We start from the raw sequence: 18,275 nt of genomic DNA, 5'->3' as shown, positions 1-18,275 counted from the left end.
TTATAAATCCACATAATAAATATCCACTTTTTCCCTAATGTATTTGTCTCAAAAATAATTTTAATTAACATCATTAGGCTTATCAAGTTGTATTTAATTAAATAATGGCCTCCTTAACATCATACTAAGCAGTAATTACGAAAATTTAAAAGAATTATCTATAGATTACACTTAAATAGAATGTACATTAACACTTTTGGTTCAAATGAATGTTTAATTGACAAAAATTTCAATTAATAATTGCACTAGAGTAACCAAAGATGAATCTATTTAATTTTTTTCGCACCAAAAATTCTTAAGGAAGGTTTCTGTGAGAATGTTAAAAAGCTTCACAAAAAAAAGCCTCAAAAAAATAATTGAAAACTGTCAATTATCTCTCGAAACATTGCATTTAGAAGCCAATAAAATCAGTAATTTTGACATTTAAAACCTCCTATAAAATTGCTAAAAACTAAGGAAACTTTCATTAAGAAAAATGGACAGAATTCATCCAAATTTTAACAAATTTCTTTTCCAAAAAGCTTTTTTCCCCTCCAAAATCAACACTTTATAATATTTAGATATTTCCTATAATACTTCTTTTGACAATTAGACTCTTTTAGATTTTTCTGGAATTTTCTCAAATTTAAAAACACTTCTTTTAGATGGAACTTCAATTGAAAATTTGAATCTTTTATCTTTTTTATCCAAAAAAATATAAAACTTGTACATTTCATGTCCTAAATTTTACATATAAGATACTTAGAGCTTTAATAAAATACTCTAAGTGCTTTAAAGTTTCATTTTTTTGGAAAAAATAAGTCTTTATGTAGAAAATATGGAATCTTTTTATCATTATTTTCTATCAAAATGGAATACTAAACCTTTAATAGTAAATAATTAATTTGATTTTTAAACATATTATTTTTATTAATAAAAATGAAAACAAAAAATATAACATATATTTAAATATCAGTTTTTTTATTAAGATATTTTATATTATAAATATTCATCCCATGATCCATCGTAAACTTTACCTTTATAATAATCTCCAAAAGTATAATAGCCTAAAAAATTAAAAACAGTTGCCTAATATCCTCTTTTACAAGTACTAATAATTAACTTGTTTAAATCAATATCTTTTTCCTAAAAAATATTCTCTATTTATTGTTTATTAATAAATCTTCCATCTTTTTATATCATAACATTTAATACAGGAATATGTTTCCATTAAAATTCTTAACCTAATTTAATATATATATATATATATATATATATATATATTTAAATATATATTTATATATTTTTTATATATAAAATAATATTTATATTTACCTTCAAAATATTGTTAAGGTTTTCTTGTATCTATAATTAAATAATCTGAATTATTATAATTTTAGTTTATTTCTACTATATCTTCTAAAAATGCTAATTTTTCTTTATTTAATTTATATGAATAATCATCTTTTTTTTCTATAATATTTTAATTCTCTTATTATAAAACATATTCCTATTTTAAAGGAAAACCTAATTAATACCATCTTAATAATCCCCCATTTAAATAATATAAATTTTAATATCCAAAAATATCCATTAAATAATGTAAACGCGTAGAATTAGTAATCGAATTGCAATAAATGATAACTTTTTATTATTTTTTTATATTTTATTTTTACATTAAACTATTAAATTATTAATCAGATGGTATTTTTTAATATTTACTATTATTTTTTCCATCTAATTCTTATAAATTTAACATTATTGATTACGGAATGTGATCTAATTTAATTACTTTATTTTATATTGATATTGGAGCTTAATAAGCATACAAAATTTTGATATCTGCCTTTTGATCTATGAGTTTTTTTAATTCCTCACATTCTATTAAGTTATAGTTTTGAGAAGTTTTATTATAGCTTTTTTAGAAAACGAGTTATTAGATTTTTGTAATAAATAGATTTTTAATATTATTAACAAATATCATTTTTTTTTTATTTATAAAAAAAAAATGAATAAAGATTTATTTTTCTAATAAATAATTATATTTTATAAAATACTTTCTTTATTTAATTATTTTTTAAAAGGAAATAAAAAGTTTAATATAATTAATAAGTAAAACTTAAAAATATATATATATATTTTTAAAATAAACAAATTAATATATAAAAAAATAAAATATTTTTCTAAATTTTAATTATTAAAATCATTATATAATTTAATAGTTATAATATATATATAATCTTTTTAAAATTATAACATTTTTTAAATATAAAAAAATTATATAAATATTAATATTTATCTATTATAATTTTTATAGTTTTAAAATGTATTTATTTGATTGTATTTTTCTTATTTTTATTTATTTATTAAAATTTATATTTTTAATTATATCAATAGATTATTTTTTTATAAAAAAAAACATCCAAAAAATAAAAATTTAAGAGAAAAAATCAAATATTTAATATTTTTTTGATTATTTATAAAAATTTTAATATTTATTATTAATATATTTTTAAAAATATATATATATATATATTTATTAAAATAATTCAAAAAAAAAAAATGTAATAGAAATAAGAAAAGTAATAAATTCATTTATTAGATTTAGTTGTTAAACATGGAGAGTTAGGTTAATATTAAACATATCATAGTATACCATCAGATTAAAAGTAAATAAAAATATAATATAACTAAATAAATATATATATATATATATATACAAAATGAAAAAAACATAAATATAAATTTTTTTAATAAATATTACATTTAACAACTTTTATTAATGAAAAAAATATTAAAAAAATAATTAAAAAGAATATCCTAAATCTAATAATTAATACAAAAAGATTTAAAAATAGATATTGAAGATTAAATAATTGTTACTAAAAGTGGATTTAAAGTTGAGTAAGATGATATTTTAGGAGATATTGAAAAAGACAATGCATTATCTTAAACATAAAGGACTGTAGACTAATAAAAGCATAAATCATATTATGTAATAAATATATAAATATATATATATATATACATTTTTACATTTTAGGTTTTATTTGTATTTAGTGAAAGTATTTTATTAGAATAATATGACTAATAATAGCTTATATATTAGCATAAAATGTAAATATAATTATTTAGTGAATAAGATGATAAATAATTTAGTAAATCTTATAAAATATTAAATATTTTTTATTAAAATAAATATTAACATAATATAAGAATTAGATTAAAAAATTGTTGAATATGATTACTAAACTTAATTAGAATTACCAGAAGATTAAAAATAAAAATTAATACTTAAAGACCCTAAAATATTAGATTTAGAATAATTAGTTTTCTAAAATTATTTGAATATTAAAGTAAAATATTAATTTTTTATCTTTTATTTATTTTAAAAAAGAATAAATTCTGTTTGTTTTTATCTAGATAATAGAAAATCGAAAAAGTATGTAAAGAAATAGGTATTCAATCTTCAAGTCTAGAATCTATATTAATGCGAGCAATTAGTGAATATTCAATATGTAAGAACCGAAAAGCTGATATATTATAAAAAATCAGATAAAATTAAGAAAAAAATGTTAAATTATTACAAAAATATGAAGAAGCAATGCAAAATGTAAAAATAACAATTAAATAAATTAATATTATTTATTAAATAAAAAGAGCAAAAAAATAGAACTACATGATTAATTAAAAAAAGAAAAAAAAAATATTTATATGATATTTATTACGACCAAAATAAAATCGATTAATGGAAATAATATTGTATAAGCCAACAAGAAAAATTAAAATAAAAAAATATTGAATATTAATAAGATATAAAAACTTTAAAAAAAAAAATCTAAGAATAAAAAGTGTTAACAACATAAACTGTATAAAAGTAAAAATTAAAATTGATATATATATATATAAATATATATAAAATTATATATATATATTTATTATAGTTAATGCGAATAAGTAAATAAATAAGAAGAATATATATAAGAGGATAAAATAATTATTTAGAGTATCTTTAGCAGTATTTAAGAAGATTATAGAAACATAAGAAAATTTATTATTTCATAATTAGAAAATAACAACTTAGATTAAATAAATGAAAATGAAATAATAAATATATAAAATAAAATAAAAGACTATAATATAAATAATATTAATATAAACACTATATTTGAATAACAAATAAAATCATATATATTATTAAGCGAATAAAAATTAAACAATGTTAAAATAATGTAAAGATTCTATTAAAAAATAAACCCAGTAACAAAAGAAATATCTAAATATACATATGAGAAGTTCAAGAATTTAGACTTAGAATTAATTAAGTTAGAAAAAGCATTCAATGAATTCCAAAAGCCAATTTAATTTATTTAAAACTATAAATAAATAATCAAAGAAATAAGTAGAAGAAACGAATTTAATTATTATTACGAAAAATGTAAAATAAAATAAAGCCATCATATATATATATATATATATTATAGAAATAAAATAATTAAATACTCTAATAAAAATTGAAAATGAGAAAAGACTTTAATTTTTAAAATCAATTGGAAAATGTTTACCTTAAGATTTTATTCCGGAATTAAAAATCTAAATACACCTTTTAGTTGAAAATCTAGAAAAATATCCCAAAATCGAAAACGAGCATGAGGAAAAATATACAGAATTATTTACTTAATTTGAATAAAGGGAATACTAAATGGAACAGGAATTAAAAATAATAGAATTAAAAAAAATAATACAAAAATAATAAAAAGGATATATTTCTTAAGAAAATCAACAAATACCTTAAATAATAAACAATATCGAATATAAAGAATTAAAAAACTAATTCGAAATCGAAAAATAGAAAAATGTTCTTTTAAAAAATTAATAATATGACTATAATGAAAAAAATAGAATTATTTAAAAACTAGAAAAAGAATTGGAAGAATTAAATTTGGCATTTCAAAATGTGCATTCATTTTACCAAAAAGACAATGAGGATAGTATATAAAAAAATTTTGAAAATAATGAATTCTATCAAGAAGGAAATGCTATAAATAAATTAAATAATAGGATTAAAAATCTTACTATATTATTGTAATAAACTGCTAAAGTATAATTTAGTATTTTTGTAAGGAAATAGAATGAATAATAAAATCAATATAATGATATGATTAATTAATATGAACTTTAAATTATTAATAAATAAGAACTTTATTCTAAAGAAAAAAATCAATTGATATAACTTTATGAAGATAAAATAAAATAATAAGAAGGTAAATTTCAATCTGAGTTTAAAAAATAAATATAAGCATTTGAAGATAAAAAAGAGCAATTCAAATAATAAGTGAATATTCTTAATGTAGAAATAAAAGATAAATAAAAAGAATTAATTGAAAAAAATAAACTTATAAGATAAAATTAAGATTAACTATTAAGTAATATTATATATATATATATATATATATATAAATATATATATATATATATTTATATAAAAAATTTTTATAAATTAATTTATTTATTATAAAATAGGATTAAATACTCAAATAGTATAAAAACAAAAAGAAAACGAAGAAATATCAAAAAAAATATAATTAATTGAAAAGCAATTAAAATAAGAAAACTTAAAAATTATATAAGAAATATAAGAATAATCCCATAAAGAACTAGAAAAACAAAAAAATCGTTAACTTTAATAAGAGCAAGAATTAAAAATTCAAATATAAAATAATAAAAGAGATATATAAAATTTTTTAAATGATTTAGATGAAAATTAAATGTAAAATAAAAATATATATATATTATTAAATAAAAATAATATAAAAAGTGAAAATGAAAAACTTAAAAAAGAGCAAGAAAATTTAAAATTAAAATTAGAAAATTAACAAATAGCTTACGAAAAAAAACTATAAGAAAATACTTAATTAAATAAATAAATAGCCCAGTTAAATCTTGAAAAATAACATCTTGGTGAAGATTTATAAAAGGATCGAATTTCCCTATAAGATAAAATCTAAAGATTATAAAAGCTCGACGAAATGTTAAGGTCTATAGAAGCTGAAAGATAGAAACATGTATAAATAATTCAAAGTTAATAATTTGAAATAGAAAAAAAGAACACTGAAATTTAAAATTTGACAAAATATAAAGATGAGTTAACAAAATTAAATGATAAATAAACCATTATAGAAATCTAACAATAAGATATTTAAGAATTATAATAATAAGTTTAATAATTAAATGAGAATTTATAAAAATAATGTTTAAATTAATAAAATAATGAAGATAATATACAAAAACAAAATATATAAATATAAATATATACTAATTAAATATATGAAAATAATGAAACAATGAACTAATAGAAAAATACAATTAATAATTTGTAAAATTAATTAAATTAAATACAATCTGAATTAGAAATAAATATATAAATTATAGAATAATAAAAAATAAATATAAAAGTAAATATTTTATTCTATATATAAAAAATTAATATATAATCATTCAATATTATAAATAAAAATTTATATATATTATAAAAAAAATATAGGAATATGAAAAAGAAACTGAAAAAAACAAACAAGAAGAAGAAGAAATGTAAAAAAAAATTTAAAATTTAAAAGAAAGGAATAACGAATCAAATCGTATTAACTAAGAATTAAATTAACTTTTATCTGAATTAAGATAAAAGATAAGAGAAAGAGAAGAAGAAGTAAAAATATAATATATATATATATATATATATATATATATATATATATATATATATATATATATATATTTATTTTATTTAAATATATTTATTTATAGTTACAATAATTAAATGAATAAATAAATTCCAATTTAAAATCAATGTCATTAAAAGACTAAAGTTTTAAACAATTAAACCTTGAAGTATTATAAAAACAAGAAAACCTTTAATCAATTTAAACTGAACTTTAATTTTTAAAATCTTAAATTGAAGATTTCCAAAGGCAAGAGTAGCAATATAAACACGAATAAGAATAAAGCATATTATAAATAAAAAGTAATGAAAAGCAAATTTAAGAATAATAAATACAATTGATTTTTTAAGAAAACCAATTAAAAGAATTAAATGATTATTAATAAATTTTAAAAGTCAATATATCTTAATTAGAGACTAAAATTTAACAAAAACAAATTGAAAACGACACTTTGAATTAAAATATTCAAAAAGTTTAATAAGATTATTAAAATTTACTTTCTAATTATAATAATATGTAATAATAATATGACCTTTTGAAAAAAAATACTATATGTTTAAACATACATAGCCAAACAGTTGAAAAACTAGAAAAAAATTTCTATTTTAAAGAACAAGAATTGGAAAAAAGCCTTAAAGACAATGATATATTAGCCGAAGAGTTGATTTAGGCTGAATCTTCAATTAAAAATATGAAAAAGCAGATCTAAATATTAGAAAAGAAAATAAATTAAGAGAAAAATAATATCCAAACATAAACCTCAGAAGAGGATATATAAGAAGATGATAATAATATGACTTTATCATCGTATGAAGCGTAAAAATTTAGAAAAATTTTGAAAAATATAGACTCAAAAAGTAAAAAAATACCTATTATATCTTAATAAATGCTAGAACATATAGATATAACATAAGTTATTAAAAAACCATTCTTATGAAAGAATCTATAAATATAACAAGGTATATTTATAATTAAAATATATGTATATATTATTTTTATTAGATTAGAAGAAGGATCAAAAATGATATTTATACCTTGTAGTGAAAATAATTATATACCATTAATATTAAAATAAATAAACAATGAAAACAATGATGATTATTAATTAAATAATAGTTGTTAAAATAATGATTCAATGGTTAAAAAAATTCAGTATAAAAATAATCTTTTCCTTGATTTTGATACATTGTCATTAAAACATAGAGAACTATTATAAAATTGTTAACTATTATTAATAGCAAATGTCAAAAATATAATACCTAAAAAGGCTAATTGTGAATATAACCCTTTTGGGTTAGAAGATTAAGAAAATTATTATCTTTTATAAGTAGAATATCCAGATTATATTGTAGGATTAGAAGAAGGTGATAATATTATTAGAAATTATTCATGAAAAATAAATAAAATATATATATATATATATATATATATATATATATTATATATATATTTTTAAAATTATATATATACATTTTTATATATTACTAAATAAAAAGTGTATTTTTAATTAAAATATTAATATATTATCTTTTATATTTATTTATTATTAATCATATTATTATATATAAAAAAAAGTAATTACTTAATAGAAATTATTAATATATTTTTATATATATATTTAATTTTAAAATAATAAAAATCTTTATTATAAAAATCAAATTATAAAAATATTTTTTTCTTATATATATATATTTATTTTACTTTATTCTATAAATTAATTTAATTAAAATATTTTTATATTATATATATTTATTCAACAAAAATACAAATTTATATTATATTCAATTATCATTATATCTTTGACTTAAAGTATATATTATTTTTCACAATTATTTATATATAGATTTTTTTTTTTGTGATTATAAGTTCATATATTTAGATAAATAAATAAAAAAATGTATAAATAAATATTAAATGTAATACTATATATAAAAATATAAATAAATATATATATATATATATTTATTTTTTATAAATATTTATATATTTAAATATTATATTATATACTTTTTTTTTTTATATATATATAATCATAATTTAAATATTTTAAGGATATTACATTATTTAATAAATATCTTTTTTTAAAATCTATTTTTTAATTTTAAATTTATTAATTTAATTTTTTAATAATTTTTTTTTTTTTTTTTTACAAATTATCTTTAAATCAAAATTATATATTTTATTTTTAAAACATTTTTTTTTGAAATTTTATATTATAATTTATTGTAATAAATACATTTTTTTATTTTAATTATATTTTTTATTAAAAAATCATTGTATTTATTTTTTATTAATATATTTATTTCTTTTTTTACCAATATATTATAATTATAAATCTTTTTACTATTTTTTTTTATATATTTTTGATTTTACAGATAAATTATATTTTTTTTTTATAATTATAATAATTTTATTCATTTTATTAATAGGTTTATCGCATATTACATATTTTATTTAATTAATTATACTCTTTGAACCTATAATAAAACTTTTTAATATATTTTTTTTATAATTGTAATTATATTAATTTTATATTATTTTTTCTATTTTAAATAATAAGTATTAATTTTTATTTAATATATTTACCTAATTTACCTATTTTATTTAATACTAAATTAAATTAATATATTTTACCTTATAAAAAAAATTTAAATGAAAAAAAAGAAAATTAAGATTAATGATATATATATATATATATATAAATATATATTTATTTATATATTATAACAAAATTTCATTTAATTATATATATATAAAATATTTTGTTAATATCTTTTTTTTAAAAACTAAATAAATAAATTATTTAATAAATATTAATATAATAATATATAATTATACTCAATATAAACTAATTTACTTCTTTTTATATTAAAGCTATAATTGATTTTAATATTTACTATAATAATTATATTATATATTCCTTTTGTTAAACTATTTTTCATTTAACTTAAAATAATATATATATTTTTTTTTTCTTATAATTTTCCTTATTTCATTTTATTTTTTTTCTATTGGGATATAAAATTTATTTTGTTATTTTTTTATTATAGTTAAAAAATTTATACTAATTGATTTTTAGTCAAAAATATAAAAAAGAATTAAAATAAATTAGTATTTTAAAACTAACAAATTATAAAAAACAAAATAAATAAATAATCTATTGGAAGTTGATAATATGTATATATTGAATAAAAAATTAAATTGAATCTATATACATATATATAAAGAAAATAAAATATAATTTTATAAAACTCACACTTTAAAAGTCCCAAAGAGCAAGAAGTAGAAGTAATCCAATAAAAAACCTAACCAAATTTCTCCCGAAAAAATATCAAAAATCAATTATAATATAAAAGTAACAAAAAAATATTAATGCCAAGATTTGCATTAATCTACATTTAAAGTAAAGGTAAAAAATATTAAAATGCTTTTATATAAAAATTATAAAAAGCAAACAATTAATTTTTAAAAAAAATCAAATAAAAATATTCTACTAATAAAAGATTTAACAACGAATAATAAATAAAATAATTAAAAAACAAAAAAGGACCGCATAGGTATAAATAAATATAAAAAAAATGCGGGATCTTTTAAAGGAGAATGGAAAGACGGAGTGAAATACGGTTTTGGTAAACAAATATAACCCAATGATACTCATTATGAGGGTTATTACCTCAAAGATAAAGCCAATGGAAGTGGTAAATTCTATCATATAGACAGGGACATATATGAATGATATTGGGAAAATTATATGGCAAAATACTTTCTAAATATGAAGGATAATGAAAAATTATATTCATAATGGATAAGGGGGGGGGGCTATTGTACAAAATATGAAAGAAATTATTTAAATATAAATAAATACGGTTACATGTATCCTTTTTTTTCAAGATAAAGTATATATATAGGTTATTTTATTGATAATGAAATTACTGGGTATAGAGTGTATTTTTTGGGCTGGCGAAAAGGTATATAGAGGGTGAATAATTGAATAATAAAAAACATAGATTCTGGAAAAACAGGAAATAACATAGGAAAGGTTTTAATTTTTAAAACGGATTTTTTTATTATATATTTTATGTTAAAAAGTATTAGATATTATAAGATGAAATTAATAAATAAGGGGTTTGGGAAGAAAGTAGAATCAATTAATTTATCAATTATATATATATATTTATAGATTTTTTGTTTTATTAAGTTATTTAATGAAATTATTAAAATATATTAATTTAATTAATATTCTTTTTATACTTGCATTCTATTGTTTTTTAAATTATTATTAAATATTTATTTTATTTGATATATAAAATATAGTTGTTTATAAATTTATTAATATTATATAATATTTTAAAAAAACAATAATAATTTTTTTTGTTATATATAATTAAAATTATTAATTAATTTTATAATTTATAAAAAAAAAAAATTATTAAAAAAATTATCTTTATGAAAAAAAAAAAAATATGAATGCGCATAAATATTTTTTAGAATAGAATAAATTTAAAAAAAAATAAGAACAAAATATTACTTTTTTTTTTAAAAAAAAAAATAATAATAAATAAATATATTAATAATTTAATTCGATATAGAATTATTTAAATAAAAAACTAAAAAAAAAAAAAAAACTAAAAAAAATCTATATATATATATATATATATTTATTTTCAAATCCTATTTAACCATTTCCTTCTTTCATTATTTTATTTATCTTATTATTAGTTTTCATTTTTTTTACTCAAGAAATCTTAATTATTAGAAAAGTTATTAAAAGTTAAATTAATTTACACCTTATTATTATTTGAACAAATCTAATTTTATGTATACCAATTCCCATTTTATTACTAAGAAACTACTTATTATTTAAAATAATAATTATTATTATTATCTACATTTTATATATTAAAAACATTATTTATTTATCCTTCTCCAAAAACATTACCTTCTTAACTATAATTTTTTATATTTTGCTTTTATTTTTATTCATTTTTATTATTTTATTCATAGTTATCTTCATTATTTAATCTCGGCTTCCCATATAACTAAGTCATTAGTTTTGCATATTTAAAATATTCATCATAGTTTTCCATAAATTATTTCGCAGCTTCCTCATTTAAAGCACTTTCGGGAAAAGGAATTACCAATAAACATTTAATTACTTCAAATATATTATAGAAAGACCAGTTTTGAGGATTCCAGTCTTTTTTTAATGTATTTACACATATTTCACCTTTATCAGATATATTTGGATGGAAAATTTTTGTATGGAAAAATCCTTTTGGAGAACTTAAAGGAAAATCTTAAGGTAAAATTAATTTACATCTAAAAGTTCCATTTTCATAAGGAGTTCCAACTTTTTTTTTTTTTTTTTTTAAATAATTTTAATAAAAAAAATAAAAATATTAAATTATTTTTATACCTGGTCCTTTAACATCTGCTTATATATCAAATATATCAGTATCATTTATTATTATATGTATTCCTAACAAAAATAAAAATTTTGATTAATTTTTATATTACATAATTGTTTTACCATCTGGAGATTTTTATTTTAATTAATTTAATTAGCGAGTTATAGCTATTGAAATTCTAGCGTTATTTGGGCCTTCACTATACTTTTTTAATTTTTTATTATTTTATTTGAATGAGAAAAAAAAATATTTAATACCATATGTAATATTTTATGTGTTAATTGGCTTTTTTTTAAAAAAAAAAATTTAAAGAATTAATATATATATTTATTATATTATATATATTGTGTTTTTTTTTTAAAAAAAACAATATTTAAATAAAAGATTTATATGATTATATTTGTTAAGATTTAAAAATTTTCAAATAATATATAAAAAAAAATTATTATTGTTTTAATTTTTAAATATTTTTTTTTTTTTTTTTTTTTTTTTTTGAAGTTATTTTAAATTTAAAAATATTTAAATTAAAATACATCAAAAAATGCATTAAAAAATAAATTTATAATAGTTTTTTATTTTTTAATAGAAAAAAAAAATATATATAAATAAAAATTTTTTATATCTAATAAAATTAAAATTAAAAAACAAAAAATACTAAATCAAAAGTAAAATACATTAATAAAAAATTCTGAACTTATTAATAATATCATTTTCAAATAGTATTTCCTTAATCATTCATAATAGGTCTAATTAAAATAAATATAAAAAATTATAATAAAAAAACCCATTAAGATAATGATCTGGAGGATAAAATTAAATAGTATACCATCCTTTTTTTTTATAAATATCTTCAACAACAAGAACCAATAAAAAAGTTAATCCAAAAACTGAAATATAACACATTTTAACAGTATTAGTATCAAAATTTAGCTTCGAAATATAGTGCCAAAAAATTATTGTCAATGCTGCGAATAAAACTTAAAAAAAAATGAAAAAATAAAAAAAATAAAATAATTATTCTATACTTGATCCTGAAGCTACAAATCCTTCTGCACCTAATTACATTCTTTAATTATCCATTATCCATTAAAATTATCCTTTTTAATCAATTTACTATTCATATATATATATATATATATATATATATATATATATATATATTTATAATATATTAAATACATATATATATATATATATTTGTTTTTATTTGCTTTTTTTATATATATTTTACAGTTAATGGAACATTATGAATTATATTATATATAAATCCTGCAATACAGAAAAAATAAATTACCTATTTTCACAAATATTTTTTTTAATTTATATATATTTATTATAATATATTAATTTTTTAAAATATATTTTTACACAAGATACAATAAACCACATTTTTGTATTTAAAAAGAAGCTTTTGAATGTTTTAAATACAATAATAGTTAAAATCATTAAACAAACAAAAATAGTTAATCCTATAATAATATTAATATTAGTGACTTTATATTCAACCTTTTTTTTTTTTAAATATAAGTTTTAAATATTAAAGCTTTACATTTCTTCCTGTACGATTATTTATGTATTCTAAAAGTTTATGCATAGTTACATGACCATCTGATCCACTAATTTGCCATTTATATATTTTCAAAAAATTACCTCTTTTAAATATATTAATTATATTGTTTTAAGATAAAAATATACTTTTCTTCTTCAGAATAAACCGCATGCTTTGGTATCGAAACAAGTATATTTGGAACAGATTTAAATTCAAGCTATTTTTTATTATATTTTAATTAGTTTTTATTTTTTAATATTAAAAATTATTATTTTACATCAATAAAAACATCCTTTACGGATTCTTGGAAAGACATGATTCCGAAAAAAACAGCTCTTAATTTTTTATTATCTTCTTAGTAAGGATAGTGGGCATTATTTTCGTAATAAATTTATGCGGCATTTACATATTCGCTAATTAATTAACTTTTTTTTATTAAAATAAAAATAATAAAAACGAATTTAATTTATTTATTTTACTCACAAAAATTACAATTTGGAGCAGTAAAAAATATTACAACTTCATATGGTCTTGGTTATTCTGTAATAAAATATCTTTTTTTAATATTTTTAATTAAATATTTTTAAAAAATTATACTTATATCCAGTTGAATTAAAACTAATAATTCCATTCATTGAATTTTAAACTAGATTTCTTAATTCATCTGCTTTTCCTTTTCCAGATTCTATATGCTTTTTTTATTATCATAAGTATTATTATTCTTTTATTATTATTTTTTTTTATTTAATTACACCAGATTAAACAATTTATAAAAATAATAAAAATGTCGAAATAAACAATAATAATGAAATCATTTTTATTTTATTTTTTAGTATCTTTTTTTGTTAATATATAATCAAATATTAGATTATGAAAATATAAAAAAAAATTAATTTATAATAAAATATATATATATATATATATATATATATATATATATATATATATATATATATTTTATCTATATTTTTTTATTTTAATTTTTATTTTAAAATACAAATAATATTATCATATTTAAACTTAAAATAAAGATAGTATAATTAATATATTAAAAAAAAAATTATATATAAAAAAATATATATACTTTCAACTACCAATAAATGTTGAAATTGAAGTTAATAAATTTTTACTTTATTCAGGTGAATATAATTAATTTTAATTTTATTACGCTAATATTAAATATTTTCTAAAAAATTATATATATTTATAAATAATAAATTAATAAAAAATTTACTTTATTTATTTACAAACATTTTTTAATTCATTTTTATTACATACTTCAAAATTAATTATATATTTATTATTATATTACTTTATAATTTATAAATTAAAAATAATTAAAAAATATATACTTTATATCCTATATTAAAAGTAAAACTATCATTCTTAGAAGGAACTAAATCTGTTATATCATTAGCCATTAAAATAATTATTTCTTAAACAGTTTCGATTTAAATAATATAATTATCAAAGAAGTTTTTCCTTAATAAAATTTAACAATTTATTTTCTATTAACATTCTTCATTCATAATTTTTTTAACATTAAAAATTTAAAAATCTTCTTTTTTTTATTCCAATTATTTATTTTCTATTGTTAATTTTTCAATTAATTCAAAATTTTATTTATTTTATTCTTAATAAAGCTACAATTATTCTTTACTTATTGTTTATTTTATAAATATTTATAGATTATTTAAAAAAAATACTTTTCATTAATAACATTTATTAAAATTTATGTTTTTATTTATAATTCGTCTTTTTCAGAAGACAATTTTTCTAAGTCTTTTAAAATTATATCCATATTAAAATTTAAATTATTATTTTATTATTAAAGTTCAATATTTAATTAATTTAAAATATTATTTTTATTCAACAAAATTTTTAATTGATACATATACATTTAAGGTAAATTTTCTAAATCATTTTAAATTTCTTAATTTTCATATTCTCTAAAAAATGTGTAATTATAATAAATATATATATATATATATATATATATATATATATATATATATATTAATATATTATATATATATTTTTACATATACATATATATTTAAATATTTTATTTATTTAAAATATAATACATACAAAATATCATCAGCTGATTTCTTATTATCTTGCTTTTATTATTATTCCTTCTTTTATATATTATTATTTTTTATACATTCTTTGTTTTTCACTTCCTTATTTTACATTAAATTATTTTTCTGACTTTCCTATAGTTTTTAAATATCTTAATCCAAAACTTTAATTTTATAAATTTATTTCTCTATAACATATTCCTGTTCTTTTATTTTATCTATAAATTCTTTATTTTAATTAATTAAAATATCTTATTTTTTAACCAACTCCTAATTAATTTCTTCTAAAAGTTAATAATTTTTATTTTTTTTATCTTCATCAAATTCATATTTTTACTATTTTTTTTTAATTCTAAAACAATTTAATAACACTATATAAGTTCTTAATTTTTTTTTCTTATTTTAATTCATTAATCCTTTAAATTATATTTTTCTCATTTTCTTCTATAAAAATTAATTTTTATTTTCTTAAGAAAGCTCATTTTGTATTTCATCTTAATAAATCTCATTTGTTTTTTCATTTTTAAAAATAGTATTTTTCTCCTCTAATTAAAAACAGAATTATTATTATTTTTCTTATTATAATTCAAAAATTTATTTCTTTTATAATTCTAAAATTTTATTCTAAAGAGAATTATTTAATTCTAAATTTTAAATTGAATTTTATAATTGTTGGTTCTCAGTTTCAAATTATTCCACTATTTAATTCAAATCTTATAATTATTAAAAAATGTAATTGTATTCTTCAAATAAATTATCGTATTTTTATTTATATTCTTCAATTATTGCTTTCTAAAATTCACCTTCATTACAGTTTTCTCGACTTTTTAATAAATGTTAATTTTTTAAATGTTTTATTTCTTAATTAAGCCTAACAATTGTTTAAATTAATGAAGTTTCTTTAATTTTTTCTTCTAAAATTATATAATTTGATGAATTATTGGGATATGATTGTCTATCCCTACTTATATTAAGACTTTTTTAATGAGGGGACTAACAATATAATTTCGAAAAACCTTACGCCAACATTTTTGAAACACTTACTGTATTTTCATTTTGTAATTATTAACTTCTAAATAAAATTTTTTATCCTTTTTATAATATAATATATATATATAATAATATATATATATATATAAATATAATTATATATATTTATATATATATTTATATAAATTTATTTTTTATCTTTTTATATATACATTTTATAAAATATAAATGCAATATTATTTTTTTTTACTAAATACATAATTTATATTTTTATTTTTTTAAAAAAATATTTTTTTTTATCCTTTTTTATTATATTGCTTTTTTTTGAAAATATAAATATTTTATTTACCTTTATTATTTGGCTCACTTTTATTATAAGGATGCTAATCAAAAATTAATCCATTTTTAACTTCGGAACTTCCAATAATTTACCTTTAGTTGCATGAATGAAAAGAAGGGGTATTAGGTTCATTTATTTATTAGCTTTATTATGCCATATTAGTGTTTATTTTTAATACTTTTGCCTTTATTTTTTGTTATATTTAAAATATATTTTATTATTGTTATAATGAGATTTTTTTCAAATAAATTATTATTAAAATCAATAATAAAAAATTAAACAATTACTATATTATCTTTTGCTATTTGTATATTAAATATTTTTAAATATATATATATTTTATTTTAATTCACTAATAATAAAAATTATACTTAAATTAGATTTCATTTTTTTATAAATTTTATATATTTTCTTGAAATTGTTTAGAAAATAAAAAAAAATTAGTATTAAAATTGAATTAAATAAATTAAGAAAAATAATTAAAATTTTCCTTATAGAAAATTTAATCTATTTTTTTTTAATATTATTTATATTACATTTAAAAAAATAATAAAAAATGATTAATAAAATATTACAAAAAACTAGAGAAAAAAATAATATGATTTAAAAGAAAGAAATCACCTAAAATGAAATAATAATTTCATCTAATATATTCAAAGAAAAAAATGGCTAAAATAAAATTTCATCAAAATTAACAAGTCCTTAAAATAAAAATACAAAAAAAAAAAAAAAACTTTAGTCTTTAAATTTATTAAATATTGAAAATAGATAGTAAATATATTATGAAAATTAAATTAAATAACTTCAAGAACAATTAGAATTTTAATAAATAGAAATAAATTAATTATAATAATTACAATAATAAAATACAAATGAATAATAAAAATAACTATAATAATAACAATAAATATAATAATAATAAAAATAATAAGAATAATATTAATATTAATATTAATAATAATAATAATAATAATTATAATAATAATAATCTTAATTATAAATATAATAATTATAAAATGATTATGAATAAAAATTAAAAGAATAATATGAAATTATAATAAAAGGTTTATAAGATAAAATTTAATAATAAAAATTAATTATTGATAAAATTAAAAGAATGACTATATCGAATAGTATATTAAATTAAAAGAGGAAAAAGAAAAGCTTACACGTTATTATGAATTAAAAATTAAGAATTTATAAGAA

General features: G+C 14.7%; 5 protein-coding genes across 5 annotated transcripts, besides 34 other annotated features; 1 reads left to right on the top strand and 4 right to left on the bottom strand. All coding sequences in view use genetic code 6, as the record gives it.

The window, feature by feature from the left end:
• Positions 1 to 951: 951 nt before the first annotated feature.
• IMG5_021720 (hypothetical protein) lies at positions 952 to 1,963 on the bottom strand (the record flags this gene model as incomplete). Its single annotated transcript, XM_004039428.1, has 2 exons — positions 952 to 1,223; positions 1,315 to 1,963. The coding sequence occupies 2 exons, from the start codon at positions 1,961 to 1,963 to the stop codon at positions 952 to 954; spliced, it is 921 nt and encodes a 306-aa protein (XP_004039476.1).
• Positions 1,227 to 1,295: a microsatellite.
• Positions 1,232 to 1,283: a microsatellite.
• Positions 1,964 to 2,431: 468 nt separating the features above from the next.
• Positions 2,432 to 2,501: a microsatellite.
• A 148-nt stretch (positions 2,502 to 2,649) lies between these two features.
• Positions 2,650 to 2,690: a microsatellite.
• Positions 2,691 to 2,759: 69 nt separating this feature from the next.
• Positions 2,760 to 2,797: a microsatellite.
• Positions 2,798 to 2,812: 15 nt separating this feature from the next.
• On the top strand, positions 2,813 to 3,555 carry IMG5_021710 (hypothetical protein). The gene is made up of 2 exons (XM_004039427.1): positions 2,813 to 3,137; positions 3,196 to 3,555. The coding sequence occupies exons 1-2, from the start codon at positions 2,889 to 2,891 to the stop codon at positions 3,325 to 3,327; spliced, it is 381 nt and encodes a 126-aa protein (XP_004039475.1). The 5' UTR covers positions 2,813 to 2,888; the 3' UTR covers positions 3,328 to 3,555.
• A 317-nt stretch (positions 3,556 to 3,872) lies between these two features.
• Positions 3,873 to 3,914: a microsatellite.
• Positions 3,915 to 4,065: 151 nt separating this feature from the next.
• Positions 4,066 to 4,108: a microsatellite.
• Positions 4,109 to 4,525: 417 nt separating this feature from the next.
• Positions 4,526 to 4,942, bottom strand: IMG5_021700 (hypothetical protein; the record flags this gene model as incomplete). The annotated part of the gene is made up of 1 exon (XM_004039426.1): positions 4,526 to 4,942. One exon carries the CDS (start codon positions 4,940 to 4,942, stop codon positions 4,526 to 4,528), a length of 417 nt encoding a protein of 138 aa, XP_004039474.1.
• Positions 4,691 to 4,720: a microsatellite.
• Positions 4,943 to 5,408: 466 nt separating the features above from the next.
• Positions 5,409 to 5,464: a microsatellite.
• Positions 5,465 to 6,691: 1,227 nt separating this feature from the next.
• Positions 6,692 to 6,754: a microsatellite.
• Positions 6,755 to 8,103: 1,349 nt separating this feature from the next.
• Positions 8,104 to 8,148: a microsatellite.
• A 429-nt stretch (positions 8,149 to 8,577) lies between these two features.
• Positions 8,578 to 8,649: a microsatellite.
• Positions 8,640 to 8,744: a microsatellite.
• Positions 8,652 to 8,699: a microsatellite.
• A 44-nt stretch (positions 8,745 to 8,788) lies between the features above and the next one.
• Positions 8,789 to 8,834: a microsatellite.
• A 544-nt stretch (positions 8,835 to 9,378) lies between these two features.
• Positions 9,379 to 9,424: a microsatellite.
• Positions 9,386 to 9,461: a microsatellite.
• Positions 9,462 to 11,299: 1,838 nt separating this feature from the next.
• Positions 11,300 to 11,333: a microsatellite.
• A 29-nt stretch (positions 11,334 to 11,362) lies between these two features.
• IMG5_021690 (ubiquitin-conjugating enzyme family protein, putative) lies at positions 11,363 to 15,076 on the bottom strand (the record flags this gene model as incomplete). The annotated part of the gene is made up of 15 exons (XM_004039425.1): positions 11,363 to 11,406; positions 11,638 to 12,048; positions 12,115 to 12,177; positions 12,229 to 12,310; positions 12,364 to 12,391; positions 12,933 to 13,083; positions 13,132 to 13,219; positions 13,338 to 13,400; positions 13,475 to 13,612; positions 13,656 to 13,758; positions 13,802 to 13,872; positions 13,933 to 14,080; positions 14,135 to 14,209; positions 14,253 to 14,347; positions 15,008 to 15,076. 15 exons carry the CDS (start codon positions 15,074 to 15,076, stop codon positions 11,363 to 11,365), a joined length of 1,629 nt encoding a protein of 542 aa, XP_004039473.1.
• Positions 12,574 to 12,600: a microsatellite.
• Positions 13,226 to 13,303: a microsatellite.
• Positions 13,413 to 13,459: a microsatellite.
• Positions 13,415 to 13,469: a microsatellite.
• Positions 14,367 to 14,400: a microsatellite.
• Positions 14,560 to 14,611: a microsatellite.
• Positions 14,709 to 14,738: a microsatellite.
• A 552-nt stretch (positions 15,077 to 15,628) lies between the features above and the next one.
• Positions 15,629 to 15,711: a microsatellite.
• Positions 15,712 to 16,205: 494 nt separating this feature from the next.
• Positions 16,206 to 16,256: a microsatellite.
• Positions 16,257 to 16,311: 55 nt separating this feature from the next.
• Positions 16,312 to 16,359: a microsatellite.
• A 7-nt stretch (positions 16,360 to 16,366) lies between these two features.
• Positions 16,367 to 17,256, bottom strand: IMG5_021680 (hypothetical protein). The gene is made up of 2 exons (XM_004039424.1): positions 17,079 to 17,256; positions 16,367 to 16,830 (listed from the first exon to the last, which is right to left on the bottom strand). Exons 1-2 carry the CDS (start codon positions 17,199 to 17,201, stop codon positions 16,447 to 16,449), a joined length of 507 nt encoding a protein of 168 aa, XP_004039472.1. The 5' UTR covers positions 17,202 to 17,256; the 3' UTR covers positions 16,367 to 16,446.
• Positions 16,836 to 16,913: a microsatellite.
• Positions 17,257 to 17,910: 654 nt separating the features above from the next.
• Positions 17,911 to 18,058: a microsatellite.
• Positions 17,946 to 18,006: a microsatellite.
• Positions 17,961 to 18,079: a microsatellite.
• Positions 17,964 to 18,085: a microsatellite.
• Positions 18,004 to 18,056: a microsatellite.
• Positions 18,086 to 18,275: the final 190 nt, after the last annotated feature.

This window comes from Ichthyophthirius multifiliis, assembly GCF_000220395.1.
Source record: "Ichthyophthirius multifiliis unplaced genomic scaffold scaff_1120509249666, whole genome shotgun sequence".
Taxonomy (NCBI): Eukaryota; Ciliophora; class Oligohymenophorea; order Hymenostomatida; genus Ichthyophthirius; species Ichthyophthirius multifiliis.
This window is presented reverse-complemented; position numbering and strand designations above follow the sequence as displayed.